The 24647-nt window shown below is 43.2% G+C and overlaps 1 protein-coding gene across 4 annotated transcripts in view; it reads left to right on the top strand.

Annotated features, from left to right (window-relative positions):
- The window catches only part of GPSM2 (G protein signaling modulator 2), a 67234-nt gene extending 43007 nt beyond the window's left edge, over positions 1-24227 (top strand). For all 4 annotated transcript variants that reach the window (XM_056523503.1, XM_056523502.1, XM_056523505.1 and 1 more), the window contains 11 exons: positions 866-1008; positions 5755-5878; positions 10108-10223; positions 11322-11477; positions 12272-12380; positions 15350-15479; positions 17852-17922; positions 18278-18457; positions 20614-20776; positions 21003-21220; positions 23092-24227. In XM_056523503.1, coding sequence (XP_056379478.1) covers positions 866-1008; positions 5755-5878; positions 10108-10223; positions 11322-11477; positions 12272-12380; positions 15350-15479; positions 17852-17922; positions 18278-18457; positions 20614-20776; positions 21003-21220; positions 23092-23259 — 1578 coding nt within the window. In that variant the 3' untranslated portion in view covers positions 23260-24227. The remainder of the gene's footprint in view (positions 1-865; positions 1009-5754; positions 5879-10107; positions 10224-11321; positions 11478-12271; positions 12381-15349; positions 15480-17851; positions 17923-18277; positions 18458-20613; positions 20777-21002; positions 21221-23091) is intronic.
- The last annotated feature ends 420 nt before the right edge of the window (positions 24228-24647 follow it).

Raw genomic sequence — 24647 nt, 5'->3', positions numbered from 1 at the left:
AATGCCTTACACCCCCCTATAAGAGGCCATTTGTTATGTGAAGTTCTGTAGTCCCTCTAGGGCAGTGTTTCTCAACCAGTGAGCCTCCAGCTGTTGCAAAACTACAACTTCCAGCATGCCCGGACAGCCAAAGGCTGTCCGGGCATGCTGGGAGTTGTAGTTTCGCAACAGCTGGAGGCTCAATGGTTGGGAAACACTGCCCTAGAGGTTTCCTTCACAGGGGTTTTTCCTCTTATTTGTGCTCGAGGATGACTCTTTGTGAGTTAAAGGGGTACTCCCCTGGAAAAATCAACTGGCGCCAGAATGTTAAACAAATTTGTAAATTATTTCTCTTTAAAAATCTTAATCCTTCCAGTACTTATCAGATGCCATTTGCTCCACAGGAAGTTCTTTTCCTTTTTGAATTTCCTTTCTGTCTGACCACAGTGCTCTCTGCTGGCCCCTCTGTCCATGTCAGGAACTGTCCAGAAGCAGGAGAGGTTTGCTATGGGGATTTTTTCCTACTCAGGACAGTTCCTAAAATGAACAGAGGTGTCAGCAGAGAGCACTGTGGTCAGACAGAAAGGAAATCCAAAAAGAAAATAACTTCATGTGGAGCATACAGCAGCTGATAAGTACTGGAAGGGTTAAGATTTTTAAATAGAAGTCATTTACAAATCTGTTTAACTTTCTGGCACCAGTTGATTTAAAAATGTTTTCCAGTGGAGTACCCCTTTAAGGATTTGCCGTTGGCTGTCCGGGCATGCTGGGAGGTATAGTTTTGCAACAGCTGGAGGCACATTAAAAAGGAAACCCCGCTAGATGCAACATTCAGCAATGTCCACGCTGTGTGAAAATACATGATGTCCTTTTCTTCTCCGTACAGGTTGGGGAGGCCAGAGCACTGTATAACCTGGGCAATGTCTACCACTCCAAGGGTAAGAGCCTGGCATGTACAGGGACCAGAGACCCGGGCGAGTTTCCAGAGGAGGTGAAGGTTGCCTTACAGAAGGCTGTGGATTATTATGAGTAAGTCTGAACTGATCTTTTTACATAACCCAGCACTTAAGTCACTGAATGTTCATCAAAGATGATCTATTCCCTTTAATTAAAGTGCTCAGGTCATGTGATGCGTCAAGCAGTCTGATAGATTCCGCTCCCCGTCAGCATTACACTATCCCCGTGACCAATGTTCCCTCTTAGCTGGATAATACAGAACCACGTCATAATAAATATTAACCAACAGCCTCCGGATCATTTCCTATAACACAGCCAGATATGCAGAGCCGCTTAGCACCAAGGAAAATAGTGTTATTTAGCCTCCAGGTCTGGTACAGAATGGGGATGAAAGGGTTAATGAATGTACTTATGGTGGTCTAGTGCATTAAAGGGTTAATTGGCCCAGAAAGGAACAGAAATGTACTGGTACTGTTCACTTCTGTGCAGATAAGGACCCTTCTCTGTCTTGTGCTCGGCCAACAATGCAGATGAGTTTTAAACTAGTAACATTCTCTTCAAACCGTAAAAATGTCGCCGTGGAGTTAATCGCAGCTGACGATTAACGGAAGTCCCGCTGTCCCTGTATCCTTAACCATGTGTATCCATTAACAGAATACTCTGGTGCAGACTACTCCTGCTCCGTCCTGCCCGGGCTGCCAAAAAAAAAAGAACCATCTCTCACCTTCCTGGGTTCCCGCGGAGCGTGACTACAGCTGATCGGTCCTCCGGTCCATCTCCTTCATACTTCCGTGTGAACGAAGCGTCACATGGCACTCAGCCTATGATGGGCCGAGGCAGAATATCGCAGCGGCCAGCGATAGGCTGAGCGCCATGTGACGCTTCGTTACACACAGAAGTATGAAGAAGATGGACCGGAGGACCGATCAGCTGTAGTGGCGCTCCGCGGGAACCCAGGAAGGTGACGGATGGTTCATTTTCATTTTTTTTGCAGCCCCGGCAGGATGGAGTAGGAGTACTCTGCACCAGACTACTCCTTTAAAGGGGTTCTCCACCATAAGGTGATTTTAGTATGTACCTGGCAGACAGTAATGGACATGCTTAGGAAGGATCTGCGCTTGTCTTGGGGCTAAATGGCTATGTTGTGAGATTACCATAATACTGTGGCTAGCTCTTTGTGAACTGGTATTTCCTGTTTGACTTTTCTTTTTTTTTACTACAAATCACACAATTCCATTTTCCTCCCTCCCACACATCAGCCACCCCACCCATTGAAACATAAATGAGCTGCATCCATTCAAAAGACCTGTGGTTTTCAATCAGGGTGCCTACAGCTGTTGTATTAGTTGCAGATTGATCTCTCTCCCACCAAGTGATCGCTCCACTCATTGAAGCAGACAGGCTCCCTGTCATCAGCTGACTAGTGATGTCAGGTCTCGGCCGCATTGCAACCTGGGAAAAATCTGAGACAACAGTCATTTTGTATGCTGGTAAAAATAAATATTGGGGTGAAAATCACAGAAGAATTGTGAGAAAACCGTCACACACAGGCAGAGACACTATATTATGAACTACACTAACTTTACAGCCCCTGTAGCATAGTCAAATAAAAAAAAGCTAACTTTTAAAGGGGTACTCCACTGCTCAGTGTTTGGAGCAAACTGTAATGTATAAAAATGTAGCCGACAATACATTTAAATGTAAAAATAATATATTTTTTATAATTTTGTTAAAATTTTTATTAGTAATGTATTTTAATAATGTGTTTAACCCCTGCAGGACGTAAATGTACGTCCTGGTGCGGTGGTACTTAACGCACCAGGACGTACATTTACGCCCTGTGCATAACCGCGGGCATCGGAGCGATGCCCGTGTCATGCGCGGTTGATCCCGGCTGCTGATCGCAGCCAGGGACCCACCGGCAATGGCCGACGCCCGCGATCTCGCGGGCGTCCGCCATTAACCCCTCAGGTGCCTGGATCAATACAGATCCCGGCATCTGTGGCAGTGCGCGATTTGAATGAATGATCGGATCGCCGCAACGCTGCTGCGGGGATCCGATCATTCAGAACGCCGCACGGAGGTCCCCTCTCCTTCCTCCGTCCGGCTCCCGGCGTCTCCTGCTGTGGTCTGAGATCGAGCAGACCAGAGCAGAAGATGACCGAAAACACTATACATAGAACAGATCAGTATTAGCAATCATGGTATTGCTATGAATAGTCCCCTATGGGGACTATTCAAGTGTGAAAAAAAAAAATGTAAAAGTAAAAAAAAAGTGAAAAATCCCCTCCCCCAATAAAAAAGTAAAACGTCCGGTTTTTCCTATTTTACCCCCAAAAAGCGTAAAAAATTAATTTTATAGACATATTTGGTATCGCCGCGTGCGTAAATGTCCGAACTATTAAAATAAAATGTTAATGAACGTGAACGAAAAAAAAAAAGTCCAAAATTGCTACTTTTTTAATACATTTTATTTAAAAAAATTATAAAAAAATGTATTAAAAGTTTTTTATATGCAAATGTGGTATAAAAAAAAAGTACAGATCATGGCGCAAAAAATGAGCCCCCATACCGCCGCTTATACGGAAAAATAAAAAAGTTAGAGGTCATCAAAATAAAGGGATTATAAATGTACTAATTTGGTTAAAAAGTTTGTGATTTTTTTTAAGCGCAACAATAATATAAAAGTATATAATAATGGGTATCATTTTAATCGTATTGACCCTCAGAATAAAGAACACACGTTATTTTTGCCATAAATTGTACGGCGTGAAAACGAAACCTTCCAAAATTAGCAAAATTGTGTTTTTCTTTTTAATTTCCCCACAAAAATAGTGTTTTTTGGTTGCGCCATACATTTTATGATATAATGAGTGATGTCATTACAAAGGACAACTGGTCGCGCAAAAAACAAGCCCTCATACTAGTCTGTGGATGAAAATATAAAAGAGTTATGATTTTTAGAAGGCGAGGAGGAAAAAATGAAAACGTAAAAATTAAATTGTCTGAGTCCTTAAGGCCAAAATGGGCTGAGTCCTTAAGGGGTTAATAAAGTGTGTGTGTTTTTTTTTTTTTTTTTTTTAAGTTTTTTTCTTTATTTCTTTAAACATTTTTTCATTTTTTTTTAGGTACTGCTACTACTCCCAGCCTGGAACGACTGTTCCATGATGGGAGTAGTAGTACCTGTACTAATAGACATATCGGCCCGGGTGTCAGTCCTGACACCCGATGCGATTGTCCATAATATTGCAGAGATGCGGAGCGGCTCTATACAGCACTCGCATCTCTGCTCTGTACTCCGGCCGGCAAGTGATGTAAATAGAAATTCACATCATTCAGTCATATTTTCCGCCCAGAGTGGTGATTGGCCGGATAGTTGCAGCCAATCACAGCTCTCAGAAGGAAATACGTGGTGTGAATGCACCCTAAGGACTGGGGTGGCACTGTTTTTTGAAGAATAAGCTCTGTTCTTTTTTTAACCTGAATAACCCCTTTAGACTAGGTTACATTGATCTAGATCAGTGTTCTTCAACCTATGACTCTTCATCTGCTGCAAAACTACTATTCCCATCATGCCCGGACAGCCTTAGGCTGTCCGGGCATGATGGGAATAGTAGTTTTGCAACACCTAGGGAGCTGCAGGTTGGGGGAGGGTGCACTGGGCTGGACCAAACTTCTCTAGCAGTGCCATCTGACTTGTTAAAGGGGTACTCCGGTGGAAAACTTTTTTTTTTTTAATCATTTTAACTGGTGCCAGAAAATTAAACAGATTTGTAAATTACTTCTATTAAAAAATCTTAATCCTTCCAGTACTTATTAGCTGCTGAATACTACAGAGAAAATTATTTTCTTTTTAGAACCCTGTGCTCTCTGCTGACATCACGAGCACAGTGTTCTCTGCTGACATCTCTGTCCATTTTAGGAACTGACCAGAGCAGCATATGTTTTCTATGAGGATTTTCCTCCTACTCTGGACAGTTCCTAAAATGGACAGAGATGTCAGCAGAGAGCACTGTGGTCATGATGTCAGCAGAGAGCTCTGTGTTCCAAAAAGAAAATAATTTCCTCTGTAGTATCCAGCAGCTTGTAAGTACTGGAAGGATTAAGATTTTTTTTATAGTAGTAATTTACAAATCTTTTTAACTTTCTGGCACTAGTTGATTTAAAAAAAAAAAAAAAAAAAAGTTTTCCACCGGAGTACCCCTTTAAGCGACAGCGTATAACTCTGTTACATAATTCTGTGCGACTAATGTGTAGAGTTATACGCTGCCGCTCAAAGGGGTACTCTGGTGGAAAACTTTTTATTTATTTATATATATATTTTTTTAAATCAACTAGTGCCAGAAAGTTAAACAGAGTTGTAAATTACTTCTATGAAAAAATCTTAATCCTTCCAGTACTTATAAGCTGCTGGATACTACAGAGGAAATTCTTTTCTTTTTGGAACACAGAGCTCTCTGCTGACATCACGAGCACAGTGCTCTGTGCTGACATCTCTGTCCATTTTAAGAACTGTCCAGAGTAGGAGAAAATTTCCATAGAAAACATATGCTGCTGTGGTCAGTTCCTAAAATGGACAGGGATGTCAGCAGAGAGCACTGTGCTCGTGATGTCAGCAGAAAGCTCTGTGTTCCAAAAGGAAAATAATTTCCTCTGTAGTATTCAGCAGCTAATAAGTACTGGAAGGATTAAGATTTTTTAATAGAAGTAATTTACAAATCTGTTTAACTTTCTGGCACCAGTTGATTAAAAAAATCACTACACACTAGCCGTACAGAATTATGTAACCTAATGATCATTTATTCTCTCTGTGAACAGGGCAAACTTGGTCATTGTGACAGAGCTGGGGGACCGGGCGGCACAGGGACGCGCATATGGAAACCTGGGCAATACTCACTATTTACTTGGAAGTTTTCGGAAAGCCGTCATGTCCCACGAGCAGGTACTTTGTTACTATGTTCTCTCTCATTTCTATGAGTCTTATTATGGTGAACACACACGGAGAGATTTCATGCAGAAAGTTCTACAATACCTGCTCCACTGAATGGGATTGTCTTGACGGGTGACACGCAGACTTCTGTCCTCTCCATTCAGATCTATTGGACGGGTGCAATCATTTCTGCAACAAATTTTTTGCAGATTTGTTCTTGAAATTGACTGTCCAGTACACCTGTATCAGGCTTGCAGAAATCCCACACGCATGCTACAAAAACAGCCCATCAGTCGCAGAAATTACTGCAGCAAATCTGCCACATGTGAACATTCCTATATAAAAGAATATAAATTGTATTCATTATTTATTTATATTAATACATATTTATTTTTATATCTATCTGTTCTTACGCCTTCTTTACCATAAGAACTGTGAATTCATGGAACGGTCTACCTCAGGAACTGGTCACAGCAGGAACAATTAATAGCTTTAAAACAGGATTAGATACATTCCTGGAACAAAATAACATTAATGCTTATGCAGAATTATAAAACTACATCCCTTCCCCTTATCCCCTTACACCCTCCACTTCAATTCCCTGGTTGAACTTGATGGACGTATGTCTTTTTTTTCAACCATACTAACTATGTAACTATGTATATAAATATATATAATTTTTATTTTAATATATTAATAATAAAATAAAGATATTTATTTAAAAAAAATTATTTATTATATTTAAATATGTATAATGGGAAAAAAAAAAAATATATAAATATATATATATATATATATATATATATATATATATAGACCAGTGCAGCACTCCATAGCATGAAAAAAATGTAGATTTAGTCCATCAAAAATGTGCAAAAAACTGCGATTTGCACATTTTTTGCAAACTGGTTTTTGCACATTTTTGATGGAATAAATCTACACTTTTTTTCACGCCATGGAGTGCTGCACTGGTCTCAATTTTTATTGATGCGGAAGAATTGATGGACTTTATTCTTTTTCAGTATCCTGCACCCTTCACTTGGACATTATTTCAGCTAGAGTGCTGTTGTATTTTTGATAGATATATATATATATATATATATATATTATAATATAATATAAATTGTAACTTTAAAAATATATAAAATATATTTTGATATAACATTATTTTTTTTCTTTATGTGTAAAGAAAATCTTCTCCACCTCCTGGTCAAATGTGTGACCAGCCTATAGACAAATAGAGGGAATTTAACAAGGGTGGTGTAGGCGAACAATTTTTCTACCCGTATAACTGGCGCTAGTACCTTTTTTTTTTTTCCGTGCAACCTTTTATTTACAAGTACTGTCCGCAGACAGTTTTGTAAGGCAGTCCTAGGCTGGTGTAGATTTTGCAACGAATTGTGTGACCCATCTCGCATAATAAATTCATGACCACTGCAAAGAAAAAGAATTTAAAGCAAAATTCGCAATGAAAAAATCTCTAAACATCAACTGCGACACAATAACACAACAAAAATAGGGTAAGAACCAATGATACATTTCTAACTGACCATAATAGGAAAGCCACAGTATGCGATTCACAAGGATACATATACAGGGGTCCCTCAAGTTACAATATTAATTGGTTCCAGGACGACCATTGTATGTTGAAACCATTGTATGTAGAATCCATTGTATGTTGAGACCAGAACTCTATGGAAACCTGGTAATTGGTTCTAAAGGCACCAAAATGTCATCCAAAAATAGGAAAAAGTGAAAATTAAAGAAAAATAAGTAGATAACTAATACAGATAAAGCAAGTTGTTACATATAAAAGTAATAAAGATCTGCTGGGAGCTGTAATCACTGTTTATGTCAGTGTTTCCCAAGCAGGAAGCCTCCAGCTGTTGCAAAACTACAACTCCCAGCATGCCCGGACAGCCAAAGGCTGTCCGGGCATGCTGGGAGTTGTAGTTTTGCAACAGCTGGGGGCACCCTGCTTGGGAAACACTGGTCTATGTAGAGGACAGGAGCTTCTTCAGTGTCCTAAAAAAGTAACATGGAGCCGCCCTCACCTGGTGTCAGAAGGAGCAGGTATCCCTGGTACAGGTAAAGAGTACAGAACATGTAATACCTCCCTGTACTGTAGGGGGCGCTACCAGACACCAGTCAGTGCATACACTTCAGTAATACAGGGGTTTTACCAGTAAAATGTCCATTCTGATTGGTCAGTTCTTCCGGCCATTGACAGGTTTCACAGATCTGGACTGTCTGTACGTTGTATGTTGAGTCTGGTTTCGACTTACAATGGTCCAGAAAAGTCCATTGTATGTTGAAACTATTGTATGTTGAGGCCATTGTAAGTTGAGGGATCCCTGTACTGTAAATGAAGGCTAGTGTTATGGTCCAAGTGTAGAATCTGGGTTATGTGCGGAACGTCACACATAGCTTTCGGAATTTGCAGGATGCCGTTGTCTCGTACATGGGGTAAGAAAGGAGAGCATTGTCATCAGATGACTGGTACCGGGGTAGTTTTACATTGAAATCCATGTCGATGGAGCAAACAAATGCAGCTTTGAATAAATCCGTTGTGATGATCTCACAGATGAGCTCAGCGGTTTTTACTACTGTAAAATAGTCAACTCGTGAGTCACAAAATGACTGCGGAGGCCAATAGCGTTACATAATGACATATTCCTGCAAACAACAAAGCGCCCTATAGTGGGCAGCGTCTGGGCTGTCATATGTGACTAATGGCTATTAAAGGCTTTTTATAAGATATTTGCTGTTTTCAAGCAAATATTGAGTATTCAAGGAGGACGTAAACCGGAAGGGGTCTCTACATTTTACACAAAAAAAAAAACTGAACAGGGGGGTAGAGGGAATTATCCAAATGATAATGAAGATGAATGGTACATAAAGGGGAAAAATGTACTGTTTTTCACATGTGTAGTTATCTCCTTAACAGAATAGGGCAAGGTTTCCCAACCAGGGTGCCTACAGCTGTTGCAAAACTACAACTCCCAGCAAGACTATATATACAGTATATCAATCTGCTCAGCTCCAGATCCCGGAAGATTATACATAGCTTTCAATGCGACAAGGCCTTTAAAGGGTACCTTTCATCAAAAAAAACTTTTGTTATATTATAGATTAATGTATTCAGAATAACTTTCCAATTGCATGTTATTAAAAAATATGTTTTTCTATTTAATTTCCCACTTTGAAAAAATGACCACTAGAGGTCTCCCTACCAGTCCTGGCCGCAAGCACTTTTTATAGATTTCAGACTCATGCTGGAGTCCTAAATCTCAGACTGCCGCCGGGACACAGACAAGCTCAGCTGGCAGCTCTGAATCTTCTCCTCTCTGTTTACAACTGCATGTGCAGGGAAAAGAAAGATCAGAGCTCAGATAGTAAAATGAACGAGGGCATGCTGTAAGGCAGAGTCAGGAGTATGCCCTGCTGTGCTATGAGCGCAGTGCTGGCTCCTGATTGACAGGCAGGGAGCAGCGCTGAGCTTGTCTGTGTCCAGGCTGCAGTCTGACATTTAGGACTCCAGCATGAGTCTGAAATCTATAAAAAGGGCTTGAAGCCAGGACTAGTAGGGAGACCTCTAGTGGTCATTTTTTCAAAGTGGAAAATTAAATAGAAAGAAGCATATTTTTAATAACATTCTATTGGAAAGTTATTCTGCATATATTAATCTATAATATTTCAAAGTTTTTTTTAATGAAAGGTACCCTTTTAAGGAGTAGTCCGGCACGCACTTTTCTCATTTTATCCCGTCCGGGCTGCAAAATAAAAGAAAACACACTTTCTCTTACCTGCCAACGAGCCCCCGGAGCACCGGTACACTCCGGTACAGGTGTTCGGTCCCCGGGCTGTATTCTTCTTACTTCCTGTTAACCCGGCACGTCACACAGAGCTTCAGCCTATAACCGGCCGCAGCGATGTCCCGCCTCTGCTGGTGATAGGCTGAAGCTCCGTGTGACGTGCCGGGCTAATAGGATGTAAGAAGAATACAGCCCGGGGACCGAACACCTGTACCGGAGTATACCGGAGCTCCGGGGGCTCGTTGGCAGGTAAGAGAAAGTGTGTTATCTTTTATTTTGCAGCCTGGACGGGATAAAAGGAAAAAAGTGCACGCCGGTGTACTCCTTTAAGGGCCAAAACCCGTCAGGACTTATGTCTTAATAGATTGTGTAAAGAAGTAAAATGAGACGTTTTTATAATAACTTTACTTTTTCTTTTATCCTCAGCGACTATTAATTGCCAGGGAGTTTGGCGACAGATCGGCAGAAAGAAGGGCGTACAGTAATCTCGGAAATGCCTTTATCTTCCTGGGTGAATTTGAGATGGCGGCGGAGTACTACAAGTAAGAAATAATCAGGCTTTATTCACTGACTGGGTATTCAGCTACTGTTCTGGTGCATGCCAACCCGGTTCCAGCTATAGACCGCGCAAGGCCTTGGACTGTCAGGCAATGATGGGAATTGTAGTTCTGCAACAGGTCGGGGAATACTAAGGATGCCATTTATTGAAGATCACTATAGATGTATTCTTTAGTGATCAGTGAGGGTCTCTGGACCCAGAGCCAGTGGTCTCCAAACTGTGGCCCTCCAGCTGTTGCAAAACTACATCTCTCAGCATGCTCGGACAGCCGTTGGCTGTCCGAGCATGCTGAGAATTGTAGTTTTGATTAAAGGGGTATGCCAGAAAAAAACTTGAGATATATATATATATATATATATATATATATATATATATATGCAGACAAGGTAGAGCAGCTCACCACTCCTGCATCTACTGCACTTCCTCGTGCTACGGACACCGGTACCGCTCCCGGCTCAGTAGAAGTCACAAAAGAAAACGTCCGGCACTCAGGGAGTTGCAGGTAAGACTTGTAGATGGCTTTATTTAAACGCTATTGGGTAGGACACAATCTGACACGTTTCGCACGCTCAGGTGCTTAGTCATAGCTACGACTAAGCACCTGAGCGTGCGAAACGCGTCAGATTGTGTCCTGACCAATAGCGTTTAAATAAAGCCATCTACAAGTCTTACCGGCAACTCCCTGAGTGCCGGACGTTTTCTTTTGTGATGGAAGAGATAGATAGATATATATATATATATATATATATATATATATATATAATCAACTGGCTCCAGAAAGTTAAACAAATTTGTAAATTACATCTATTTAAAAAATCTTAATCCTTACAGTACTTATCAGCTGCTGAAGTTGAGTTGAATTTTCTGTCTGACAACATTGCTCTCTGCTGACACCTCTGCTTGTCTCAGGAACTGTCCAGAGCAGGAGAAACAACTCAACTTCAGCAGCTGATAACCACTGGAAGGGTTAAGTTTTTTTTTTAATAGAAGTAATTTACAAATCTGTTTAACTTTCTGGAGCCAGTTGATATAAAAAAAGTTCACGTTTTCTTCCTAGACTGACGTGTATTATTTTCTGCAGACGGACTCTCCAGCTGGCGCGGCAATTGAAGGATCGGGCTGTGGAGGCGCAGAGCTGCTATAGCCTGGGCAACACATACACTCTACTTCAGGACTATGAGAAGGCCATCGACTATCATCTCAAGCATCTCGTCATCGCTAAGGAACTCAATGACAGGTCACAGCTCGTACACATTTTTTTATTCTTTATAACCTGTTTAGCGAGGGCCCGTCATAGGGGTTATTGGGGCTGCTGTGCTGTGTCTGGGCGTCTATGACATCACAGCCGTGCGTCCTGCATAATAATACTTGGTTACAACAAAGGCTTGAAAAGCTTTTTTAGGATTTGGGACAAATGAATTGCATAATCAATGTGGCTTTACTATTAGGTATAGGGATTATATTGATTTATTCTGTTTTATTTTGCTGTATGTATGTCGTTAGTTAGTTATTTAGTTATTTTGTGTGATGTAGTAATCTCCAATTAAGGGCTAGCTCACACTGCCAGCGTGCTCCGTCAAAGGAAGTTCCATCGGTCAGTCTGTCAAAAGGACGGGAGTTGTGGAGGAAAAAATAGTGCATATCCTTTTCTCTTCAACTCCTTCAATACCGGACACCCGATGGACCCCATTCAAGTCAATGGGATCTGTCAGGACCAGGCAGTGTCAGTTGTGAGCTTGTGGGGGGGAAAGGCTGAGCTGCCAGGAGGAATCTGATGAGGTTAGGAGACTGACTGACCTGCTGTCTACACATTTTTTAGACTGGGAATCACATGACCCAGCTGCAGTAATGTATGGATGCAAGTGAGCTAGGATAAACCAGATTACCCTGCAGGAATACTTCTGATAAGTTTGCATTATAATATAAAAATATATAGGGTGCTTCTTTAAGTTTTTGCAGGACATGTTTTCAGCTGCAGGTTCCATCTATATGCATGTGCTAAAATAGTAATGTCTTCCCTCTGTATTGTAGGGTGGGAGAAGGTCGGGCATGTTGGAGTCTAGGGAACGCTTACACTGCCTTAGGAAACCATGACCAAGCTGTGCACTTTGCAGAGAGGCATCTGGATATCTCAAGAGAGGTAAATAAGGCCTATGTAACAAAACATTGTGATATTGTGTGTTTCTCCTCTATTTCCTCTGTACTGTTAGCATTATAATGGTGATATCTGTGACAGCTCAAATATCTTTTATAGAGAGATACCAAAGTCCTCACATTTTCTCCAGTCCACCATTTGTACAAAGTAGATACACAGAATGGTAATGCAAGGCAAGGCTCTGGTCCGGTGCCCTTACAGGGCCTTTGCTTTCCTAGCGGACGCCTAGGGCCTTTTCGCAGTTCTTCCTCTGACGTCATCCATCAGGGGAGGGTTCTTGGCGTGTGCATACACTATGATTCCCTCCTCCACAGGTCATCGATCTCATATCTGCCGCATCCGCGGTTGACATTCTGCTACCCCTCGGCCAGTACGAGGTGTCCGACGGAGTGACCTGTGGCAGGGATTCTTTCCATGGCTCCTAGGCCTCCCCATACCCCACCTGCGACCAAGGGGGCACAGTGATCGTCGATATGACTGTTGTTTTGCCAGCACCTAGAGGTGTACTCGTTCAGCCAGACTGTTTGTTGTCTGCACGGTTTCAAACGCAGTCGGTCTCCCATCCCTGGGCTGTCGCGTGCATGGCTGGGGTTTCCAGTACCTCACTGCTGGTGGGAGAAATCTGGAAGAGGGCCCCCTGCAGGTACACGGGACTGACATTAGTCAGACTTTCTTCTGCTTGAGGGTTGCCTATCAGATCGGCTGCACTCCAGTACCCCACTTTTGGTGGGAGGGTTCGTAGAAGTGACTGTGAGTTCAGGAACCCTATACCAGTCAACCCGGCGGTGGTCTTCTTGGTTTACTACTACGTCGGGTCACCTACCATACACTTCCCACACCTTGGCAGAAGTTCAGATATCCAATGTTGCTCCATGGGCCTTTCACAATGCACCACGTAGTGGCTCGCAGGGTTCCCTACTTTCCCAGGTCCCTCTCCACAGGCCTGCTGCTTTCACGGATAAGGGCTGGTAAGCCACTTTCAGTGAGTGGTTCCGAGGACGGGACCGGTGTGTCTACTGTCCCTATGCCAATTAGCCAGACTGTCTGCATGGTTTTTTCATCCACCAGGTCACCTTCCACATTCCTGCCGCTCCAGCGGCAGACGTCTGGTGACTCACTTTCAGTGTGAAGTTCCGAAGAAGTGGCTTTGTGGATTCATTGGACCTTTCTACCGGTAAGCCAGACTGTGTCTGCATATTTCCTGCACCTCATTCGTCCTTCATCTCTTTAGTCTGCGACTGCAGTTCTGGTGTGTAGCACCATCAAGAGATGGGGTGTGGGCATTTCCTGCAGGTTCTATAGACCTCGCAGCAGAAGTATTGGTTCCCCTTTCTAACAACGTAACATTAGTCTTCTCAGGGAATGGTTGTGGCATTCCGTTGAGTGCTGAGACTAGTTTCCATGCTTCCAGACTTTTGGTTGTCTGTGGTTCCCTTCGTGGTGGCAGTCTTGGTACCCCTCTACTATCATGAGGTACCCATGTCTGTGTCCCTACATATTCTCTTGACACCCTGCTCATGTAGAGCCTTCCTCCCCTCCTTTTCGGTAGGTTGTACCTCAGGCCTTTCTGTGTAATTGTTTCCACAGGTCTGTGGTGGTTGAGCACCTCTGTTCGGGCATGGGGCCTGCTGGGGCAAGGCCTGTTCTGCAGTCCCCCAGCTGGGTCCCCATTTGCTTTTCCCTCCATTTCTGTACTGACAAGACGTTGCTGGGAGTGCTCTGGTTCGCTCCGTCTGCTGGGTCCAAGACCAATTAATCCTTGTTTTGGGCTCTCTCCTAGACTGCTGAGGTGTACCTTATTTTCTGGGTCGTTCCTCCTAGTCCTTCGTGATGATTGCGGTCCCGGGCATGTGTAGTGCCCCTGCCCAGGCTTCTCCACGATTTCATTGTGAGGCGATCATTCTGTACCACTCTTCTTCTTGTACCAACATAGTAGTATGTTTCCCGGAGTCTTTTGCGGTTGTTGGTTTTGCTCCCCCTACAGGTGGGGCACCTCCCGTTGTCTTGAGTCTCCAGTTCCATGTGGCCATCCCGGGTTACTCCTTACTTTCCATTTCCTCCTTCGGGGTCTATTTACTCCGGGTTGGACGGCAAGCCTGTGTACCGGGTTGTTCCAGTTGGGCCACTTGTCGGCTGCAGCATGGCTGTGGCTTCTTCCCGCTGTTCAGCCTGCTCTTCTCCCCGGGTGCTCACACTGTGTCCCTGGGACAGTGTTTTTTTGGCACCTACAGCTTTTTGTTTTGGATCTTCTGCATCATGCCTCTCCAGAGGCAGTTCCCGTCTCTCTTTTCCAGAAGTTTCTGGTCTTCACCTTGACTGACTTGCCTTTGGCTCTCCCTGGCGTTTTCTCGCCAGGTTATCTGGTTCCGGTTGGTCCTCTGTATGGGGTTCTCTTGTCGTTCTCTTTTACTTTTTGGTTCCCAACTGGGCTCTCCCTCTGGTTCTGTGCTTCTTGGAGTTGGTTTCTACCTCCTTCCAGGTTGGTTCTTCCCATCGGGTCTCTGCATCACCCTTTCTTGTCTCTCTCTGTACCCTGTTGCTTTAGAGTCTCTTCTAAGGCCCGTCCCTTCCTTGGCGTCCTAGTCCATCTCCATGGACAGTGGGTACTTGCGGAAATTCCAAAGTGTCAACGGGAGTCCGGAATCCTATAGAAGTGTATTGGGCTTTTATTTGAGAAGGAATTCTGCTGGCAGAAATTCCGCCATGTGAATAGACCCTGAGTCTCTATGGGGCCACCGAACATTTCCATTCATTCTGGTGACAATTCTTTCCCCACTCTCAGGATCAGTGGGGGTCCCAGCGGTCGGACCCCCCACCAATCAGCTTGTTATTCCCTATTCTATGGTTAGACTTATATAAAACTGATATTCAAGTTGTGATCATAAGTATGCATGGAAAACTACCAATGTGATTGTGTACAATGATTTATGAAACCTGGTTCCTTGTATTAACAGCTGGGGGACCGTAATGGAGAACTGACGGCACAACTTAACCTGTCCGACCTCCAGATGGTGCTGGGGCTGAGCTATAGCACCAACGCTTCAATGCTGTCGGAGGTGCCGGATTCAGAAAGCAGCTTACTCGGTAAGAAAAGTAAAATCACTAAATTCCATCTCTTTCTGTCTGTTGCTTATTAAGACTCGTTGGTAATCCTCAAGGTGAAAGCTTTATTATTACTATGTGTTAGTGTAATGCTGCACACAGTACATATGCAGATTCATGCTCTGGGAACAAGATCTGCTGACAGTCTAACGTTCATGGGCTAATATCCGGCCATTGTGGAAAACAAGAATCCAATTGGAATTTTACATTTACGATTCTATCGGCTGATATATTAATTGATGGCTCTAGCATAGATTGTCTATACTGATATATCAGAAAACACCTTTGAAAAAAATAAATAAAAAAAAAAGTAATTCTCTGTAGTTAATGCCCTCCTCCTCCACAACTAAGGCTGCATTCACACCACGTTTTTGAAATACAGTTCCCGTATACGTTTCAATTTTAAATCCATACGGAACCGTATTGAAAACCGTCTGCATTGACTCTCCATTGAAAACCTTATGCTAAAAGATGCATCCTGTTGCATCCGTTTTGCTTCTTGTACGGTTTTGTCCGTTATTTTCTTGTACCCAAAACCGTAGACTACCACGTTTTTTTTGTCTGGGTGAAAAACCGTATTGAAACCGTATGCGGTTAAAAAAATTTTTAACATGGGAGTCAATGGGAACCGTATAGAACTGTATGTGCGTATGTTCTCGGGGAAAAAAGAAAGTTGTCTAGCATTCTGGTGAAGTCCAACAGTGTATAGCTTTATTTAGGCTTGCAAATACAACATTAAAATACTCTGACGCGTTTCACGCTGTCGCGCTTAAGCGCGAAAGCGTGAAACGCGTCAGAGTGTTTTAATCGTGTATGTGCAAGCCTTTATTTAGGCTTGCACATACACGATTAAGACACTCTGACGCGTTTCACGCTTTCGCGCTTAAGCGCGAAAGCGTGAAACGCGTCAGAGTATTTTAATGTTGTATTTGCAAGCCTAAATAAAGCTATACACTGTTGGACTTCACCCGAATGCTGGACAACTTTCTTTTTTCCAAGACTGCTGCTTGAGAAGCTGGAGGCGGGTCCCGCGGGTCCGTGCACAGGTGGTGTTCCTATCTGGGTGAGCTGTCTTCAATTTGCTATTTTGTATGTGCGTATGGTTCCATACGGTTTGCACCACACGGTTTTTTACTTTGCGCACCGAAAGTTTTTTTTCTTGGAATTTCAATCAAACAAGTGAAACTTTATTCATAATGGAGTGAAAGGTTAAAAACGTACACGGTTTTGTTCTTAAGAAAAAAAAAAAATACGGATGCAATCGGACATCATTTTTCCAACTGCGAACTGCATTTTTCGTGTATGAGTAAGGCCAGCACCTGGCCGAAACGCGTCACATCCTGTCCTGTACCTGTGATCCTTGTAACTTCGTGTGAATAAAGACGGCTATTAGATCTAGAAACGAGCTGGAATTTGTTCATCTTTGTGCATTCAAGTTGGGAATAGTCCGTTCCCTTTCCATGCTCGATTCCGTTGGCTTCGGGGAGATCTGATCTACACATCTATCTTTATATTTTTTTTCAACTGGATACGGGTTAAAATTTGTCCACACGTTTTGATACAGTTTAGTCAGGTTTTGAGGAATCTGTTTTTCATCAAAAACCTGATACGGGAACTGTATTGGAAACACGTGATGTGAACCCAGCCTAAGGGTGGGCTCACACCACGATTTTTATATACAGTTTTTGGTTACATTTAAAAAAAAAAAAAAAAAAAAAAAAAAAAAAAAACGTATGCAACCGTACAGCAAACCGTGGCCATAGACTTTCCATTCAAAACCATGTGCACCATATTGTATACGGTTGTCGCCGTTTTTCAAACCACACGTTTTTTTTTTTCTGGACAGAAAACCACGGCCTACCTATGTTTTTTAACGTGGGAGTCAATGGGAACCTGTATGTGCGTACGGTTCCATCCAGTTTTTACCATACGGTTTTTTACTTTGCAGTTTTTTTTATTCTTGGAATTTCAATCAAACAAGCGAAACTTTATTCATAATGGAGTGAAAAGTTCAAAACGTATACGTTTTTTTTCTTAAAAAACGGATGCAACCGGACATCATTTTTCAAACCGCATATGGTTTTCAACCGTATACAGATAAAACTTTGTACACACGTTTTGTACACAGTTTAGTCAGGTTTTGAGGAATCCGTTTTTTTAATAAAAAACCTGATAAAAAAAACTGTATTGCAAAAACGTGGTGTGAAGAGAGAGTTTGTAGCACAGGAGGACAGGTGGTTGCAGGTCAGCAGTGAAGTGGGTGACAAACGTTCTTCAATTATAGAAAAATTGTTTCATAAAACAAAAACTGTTATACAAGATGAACATGTTACATTTCTTGTATTGTTTGGCAGGTGCCCGACCACGTTTGAGCAGACGTCACAGCATGGAGAACCTGGAACTTGTGAAGCTAACACCAGATAAGGTGGGTGATCATTTTACGGTCTGGTAATGTGCATAGCAGGAATAGGTGTTACAGGCAAATCATCCGAATTCTGTCATGTCATGAGATTAGGAGGTAGACAGCCGTACCATACACGAATGGCTTCCGGATAGCTACATAGATAACCAAAGTGCTGAATAAGTTTGAATTACTGTAGATTATGACTTGTGCAGTGGTAAGATTCACCGCTGATAAGATATGAAGGATATGCACATATTGTTATGTTTTAGTCTTTCCTCCAGTCTTGGCTGAACACCCCCATCTCTGAGGTCTTGTGGCCACCCCCACATAAATACATAGCACTTTTTTATATTTGTCTTAAAATTGTTAACTTCAGGTGCCGAACTGGAACAGTGAGATCCTCGTAAAGCAGAAACCTCTTCTCTCCAAGCCTTCCACTAAGCTCATGTTTGTGAATAGACTGAAGGGCAAGAAGCTTAAGAACGGCGCCTCCAAAGTTCTGCAGGACTCAAGTAACTCATCTGACGCCAACCGGAAGATGACAAACGCCCAGCGGGTAAGGTTTCTGTGTTGCGGGGTATTCACACGTACAGTATCCTGTGTGTATTTGATGCACAGGATTTAATGCAGCGGATTTGAAGCAGTGTTCAGCCGTTTAGTTTACATAAAATCTGCAGCATAAATGACCTTTTAGGGTCTATTCACACGTACAGTATCCTGCACTTATTTGATGCGCAGGATTTGAAGCTCTGTTCAGTCATTTGGTTTACATTGAAATCTGCAGCTATGGTCGGATAGGGTCACACATGCTGTTTTTTCCTGCATATTTTCTGCCGGTGATTTTGCTACCTATTGACTTCAGTGGGTAGGAAAATACGCAGCAATATACGGCACGTGTGACCCTAACCTTAATGGTTATTTTTCTGTACGTGGTAACTTTTTGTTTCTTTACACAGCAAACAGTGATGAAGATAAGTTATTACTTATACCTATATCTTGACTTAAAGGAGTACTGTGGCGAAAATTAAGTAGCTGATCGCAGGGGCTCCAACAGCTGGGGTCCCTCTTGATCTCCAGGACAGGACCCCGACACTCTCAGTTAGGAGTGTGTGTTGTCTACCGGTAGACGGCACACACTCCATTCATTTCTATGGAAGCGCCGATGACTCCTGCAGCTGCTGGGTTCAGAATAAAGTCCAATCCTGGTAGTCAACCCTTGGGATTTTATGATTCCAGCACTTAGGTGTTTCCCAACAAGGGTGCCTCCAGCTGTTGCAATACTACAACTCCCAGCACATTTGCCCAGACAGCCAACGGCAAATCCTTAACTCACAAAGAGTCATCCTCCAGCACATAGAAGAGGAAAACCCCTGTGGTGGAAACCTGTAGTGCAGTGATTTCCAACTAGTGTGCCTCCAGCTGTTGCAAAACTACAACTCCCAGCAACAGACAGCCAACACCAAATCATTAACTCACAAAGAGTCATCCTCCAGCACATAGAAGAGGAAAACCCCTGTGGTGGAATCCTGTAGGGCAGTGATTCCCAACTAGTGTGCCTCCAGCTGTTGCAAAACTACAACTCCCAGCATGCCCCGACAGCCAACACCAAATAATTAACTCACAAAGAGTCATCCTCCAGCACACAGGAGAGGAAACAAACCCTGTGGGGGGAAACCTCTAGGGTTGTGTATCCTAACTAGTGTGCCTTCAGCTGTTTCAAAACTACAACTTCCAGCATGCCCAGACAGCCTTTGGCTGTCCAGGCATGCTGGGAGTTGTAGTTTTTCAACAGCTGGAGGAACCCTGACCTAGAGGGTTATCAGATTGGTGCCCGTCTGAGGTCTGACCGCCATCGATCCTATTGATACATTACTTTTATGATATCAGAATACTCTTTTCTAGTCTGCTTTGTGCTCGCTTCTATATGAAATTCTCTACCTATGTGTGAGCGCACATTCATTAGTGTGTAATGTGAAGTGATCACATTGACTTTACGATCACAAATATCTATCAGCAACATTCTGAATGTAACACATAAACCATAAAACCTGGCAGATCAGGTCACCTTTCACTAAGACACTATTGCTCTTGTTCATCGACTCTATAGAGCAGGCTGCCCCATTAAAGGAGTACTCCGGTGGAAAACATTTTTTTCTTAAATCAACTGGTGCCAGAAAGTTAAACAGATTTGTAAATGACTTCTATTAAAAAATCTTTACCCTTCCAGTACTTATTAGCTGCTGAATACTACAGAGGAAATTATTTTTTTGTCTTGTCCACAGTGCTCTCTGCTGACACCTGATGCCCGTATCAGGAACTGTCCAGAGCAGGAGAAAATCCCCATGGCAAACCTATCCTGCTCCGGACAGTTCCTGACATGGACAGAGGGGTCAGCAGAGAGCACTGTGAACAAGACAAAAAAGAAATTCAAAATGAAAAGAATTTCCTCTATAGCATACAGCTGCTGAAAAGTACTGGAAGGGTAAAGATTTCTTAATAGAAGTCATTTACAAACCTGTTTAACTTTCTGGCATCAGTTCATTTACAATAAATAAAGTTTTACACCGGAGTACCCCGTTAAGGGAACCAGACATATTGGGAGTTGTAGTTTTACAACAGCTGGAGAGCCACAGGTTGAAGACCACTGCTTTCAAGGATTTATATTGGTTGCTCTGTGTGTGTGCACTAACCAGACGTCTTCCCTATTTCCAGAAACCTGCCGCCCCGGACAGTATCGGCGACGAAGGATTCTTCGATCTTTTGAGTCGATTCCAGAGCAACCGAATGGATGACCAAAGGTGCAGTTTGCAGGGAAGAAACTTCATGAGCTTCAACACTGCTTCATCTGCAACGCCTCCAAAATCCATGAGAAAATGTAAGTCCCTAGTGCAGTGTTTCCCAACCAGGGTGCCTCCAGCTGTTGCAAAACTACAACTCCCAGCATGCCCGGACAGCCTTCGGCTGTCCGGGCATGCTGGGAGTTGTAGTTTTGCCCTAGTTGGAACACAGTGCCCTAGTGAGAGGTCCTTGTAGCCATAACATTGCTTGTTATCGCAACGCTGGTCGAAGACAACACATAGTCTAAACTATACTCTTTACAGCCTTATCCACGTCTGCCGTCTCCCCACATACTGATGAGTTTCTGGACCTCATAGCCAGCTCCCAGAGCCGGAGGTTGGATGACCAGAGGGCCAGCTTCAGCAATCTGCCTGGACTGAGGATCGGCCAACAGAACAGTAACTCCGTCCTAGGCCATCTGATGGCCACCGAGAACCGCGAGCCAGATGACGAGTTCTTTGACATGCTGGTCAAATGTCAGGTAACACAGAACATACAGTAAAATGTTGTTATTGAAAGGCCTAATCCGGTATTAGAAAAACAGAGCTAATTTGTTCCAAAAACACAGCACCACCCCTGTCCTCAGGTTGTGTGTGGTATTACAACTTGACTCCATTCACTTCAGTGGGACTGAGCTGCAGAATGTGGTGCGGTATTTTGAAAAAATCAGACGTTCTAATGTAGGATAACCTCTTTAAAGGGGTACTCCGCCCCTAGACATCTTATCCCCTATCCAAAGGATAAGGGATAAGATGTCCGATCGTGGGGGGTACTGCTGCTGGGGACCCCCATGATCTCCCTGCTGCACCCGGCGTTCGTTTAGAGTCTGGTGCAGTACCGGAGGCTCATGACGTCACGGCCACGTCCCCTCAATGCAAGTCTATGGGAGGACTTGCATTGAGGGGGTGTGGCCGTGACGTCACGAACCTCCATCCTGCATCTCCAGTTATACGGCACGGAGCGAAATTCTCTCCGTGCATCGGATGTCTGGGGTGCCACAGCCAAGATCGCGGGGGTCACAGCTGTGATCAGATATCTTATCCCTGATCCTTTGGATGTCTAGGGGTGGAGTACCCCTTTAACACCTGTTCAGACGTGCATTGAAACTGTTTTGGCCCTATAGCTCCTTCTCTATGTTAAAGTTTACCTTATTTTCTTTTTAACTGTACTTTAACCCCTAGAGGACACAGGGCATACATATACACCCTGCACCCGCTACATGACTTTGAAGCTATCTCAGGAGCTTAGGTCTGGTCAGAGCTGGAGAGATATGGCTGATATCCACTATGCCTGGCATCGGTGATCATGCCAATGCCCAGCATTAACCCTTTAAATCCTGCAATCAAAGTTGATTGCAGGATCTAAAAATATGTGTCGGTGGGTTGTGTTGGCCAGTCGGGACCTCTGTTGTGTAATCTCGGGGTCCCGAGGGTCTCTACCTGCCCTCGTGCTGTCGGATCTGTGCCTCAAATATATAGGCAGTCTGTATAAGCAGAGCACTGACAACACTGATCAATGGTATGCTATTGCATAGCATTATACAGACAGCCTGTGATAATTCCCTACGGAGACTATAACATTTTGACCTTTATTTTGTTTAATAAATGTGAATAAGAAGTTTCCTGCGGAGTACCCCTTTAATGCAATACTTGAACAACAGCATTGTGTATGTAGTGTAATACAGTGATCCCTCAACTTACAATGGCCCCAACATAATACAATAGATTCAGCTAATAATGGTCTATTCTGGACCATTGTAACTTGAAACCAGACTCAACATACAATACTACAGACAGTCCAGATCTGTAAAACACGTCAATGGCTGGAAGAACCGACCAATCAGAATGGGCATTCACTGGTAAAACCCCTGTATTACTGAAGTGTATGCACTGACTGGCGTCTGGTGGCGCCCCCTACAGTACAGGGAGGTATTACATGTCCTGTATTCTTTACCTGTACCAGGGTTAGCTGCTCCTTTGGACACCAGGTGAGGGCGGCTCCATGATACTTTTTTAGGACACTGTGTATACTGTACAGGACCCTGAAGAAGCTCCTGTCCTCTACATAGACAGTGATTACAGCTCCCAGCAGCTCTTTATTACTTTTATATGTAAGGATTTGCTTTATCTATATTAGTTATCTACTTATTTTTCTTTAGTCATTACTTTTTCCTATTTTTGGATGACATTTTGGTGACTTCAGAACCAATTACCAGGCTTCCATAGAGTTTGGGTCTCAACATACTATGGATTCAACATACAATGGTCGTCCTGGAACCAAATAATATTGTAACTTGAGGGACCCCTGTATATATTCCACATGTGTCCTGACATGTTCCTCTTCTCATTGTAGGGATCGCGCTTAGACGACCAACGCTGCGCACCTCCTCCCCCTCCCAAGAAAGGCCCCACAGTCCCCGACGAGGACTTCTTCAGTCTCATTCTCCGTGCACAGGCCAAGCGTATGGACGAACAGAGGGTGACGCTATCCTCGCACCTAAGGAGACCGAATACAAGCTAGGGGGGGGGGGGGCTGCCATACTGTGCCCTTTCCTGCAATCTACATAGGGGTTAAAAAAAACTAAAAAAAAAATAATAATAATCAGGGTTTTGTCATAGTACTGTAATTTTTATACTTCTGTAAAGTAGAACTACTTACCTTTTTTTTTTTTAATACTTCATGTGTGTGCGGGCACTTCCAGTATTTCAGTTTGGCTCCAGTCATCGGATGAACCTCAAACACTGCCATGGTAACTGGTGAGGACAATGGACACGTGACGTGGGTCGGCGGGCTTCCCTTATATTAGAGGGGCCACCATGACAATGTAACTGTACATAGTGTCTCTTATGGCACCAAGGACCCGAATAGAAACTGCTGGCTAAGTAGTTGTACAGTCTTTGTGCGTGTATATATGTGTGTGTGTTTTATTTTTATTTTTTTTATTATTATTATTTTATTTTTATTTTTTTTGTATTATAAACTATGCCTTTTCAAAAAAGGGGGTTTAGATCATTGAGGCGAAGGTCTGGAACATCTAGCGTTCTGCCACCAGTGGTCTCCAAACTGTGGCCCTCCAGCTGTTGCAAAACTACAACTCCCAGCATGCCCGGACAGCCAACGGCTGTCCGGGCATGCTGGGAGTTGTAGTTTTGCCGCAGTCTGGAGGCCACTGTGGACTAGACCATTGCACTTGTTGGTAAATCTAGACCGTAATCTAAAGCACTAAAAGATTGTCATGTAAATATTCTTTTTCTGGCATTAACTGGTAGTTTTTAAACTTTTTTTTCTTTTGGCTTGAAACCTGCTGGGCTGTGCTCGGTAGGCGCCCCCATGTGGCAAGAGTATGGTACTGACATGGGGACATTGAACATGGTAAAGAAGAAAAAAAAAAAAAAGTGTTCTGATTAAGCTTCACTATTGAGTTACAGCTGCAGTCCACAGGTATTACAATTTAGAGATGAGCGAACTTACAGTAAATTCGATTCGTCACGAACTTCTCGGCTCGGCAGTTGATGACTTATCCTGCATAAATTAGTTCAGCTTTCAGGTGCTCCGGTGGGCTGGAAAAGGTGGATACAGTCCTAGGACAGAGTCTTCTAGGACTGTATCCACCTTTTCCAGCCCACGGGAGCACCTGAAAGCTGAAATAATTATCATGCAGGATAAGTCATCAACTGCCGCGCCGAGAAGTTTGTGACGAATCGAATTTACTGTAAGTTCGCTCATCTCTACTTACAATGGGTTCTCTGGAGTCTTGAGGACGGTCACCGAGATTGACTGTTTATCTGTCCCTATATGCATTGGATTGTCTGTCTGGCTTATAAATATATATATATGTGTTTAGAATAGAAGGTAAACAGCGCCACTCTCGGCCTCAGTTTGTGTGTGGTATTGCGGCTCAGTTTCAT

Source organism: Hyla sarda, chromosome 6 (assembly GCF_029499605.1).
Source record: "Hyla sarda isolate aHylSar1 chromosome 6, aHylSar1.hap1, whole genome shotgun sequence".
Taxonomy (NCBI): Eukaryota; Metazoa; Chordata; class Amphibia; order Anura; family Hylidae; genus Hyla; species Hyla sarda.
Note: the sequence above shows the minus strand (reverse complement) of the source record. Positions and strands in the feature narration are given on the sequence as shown.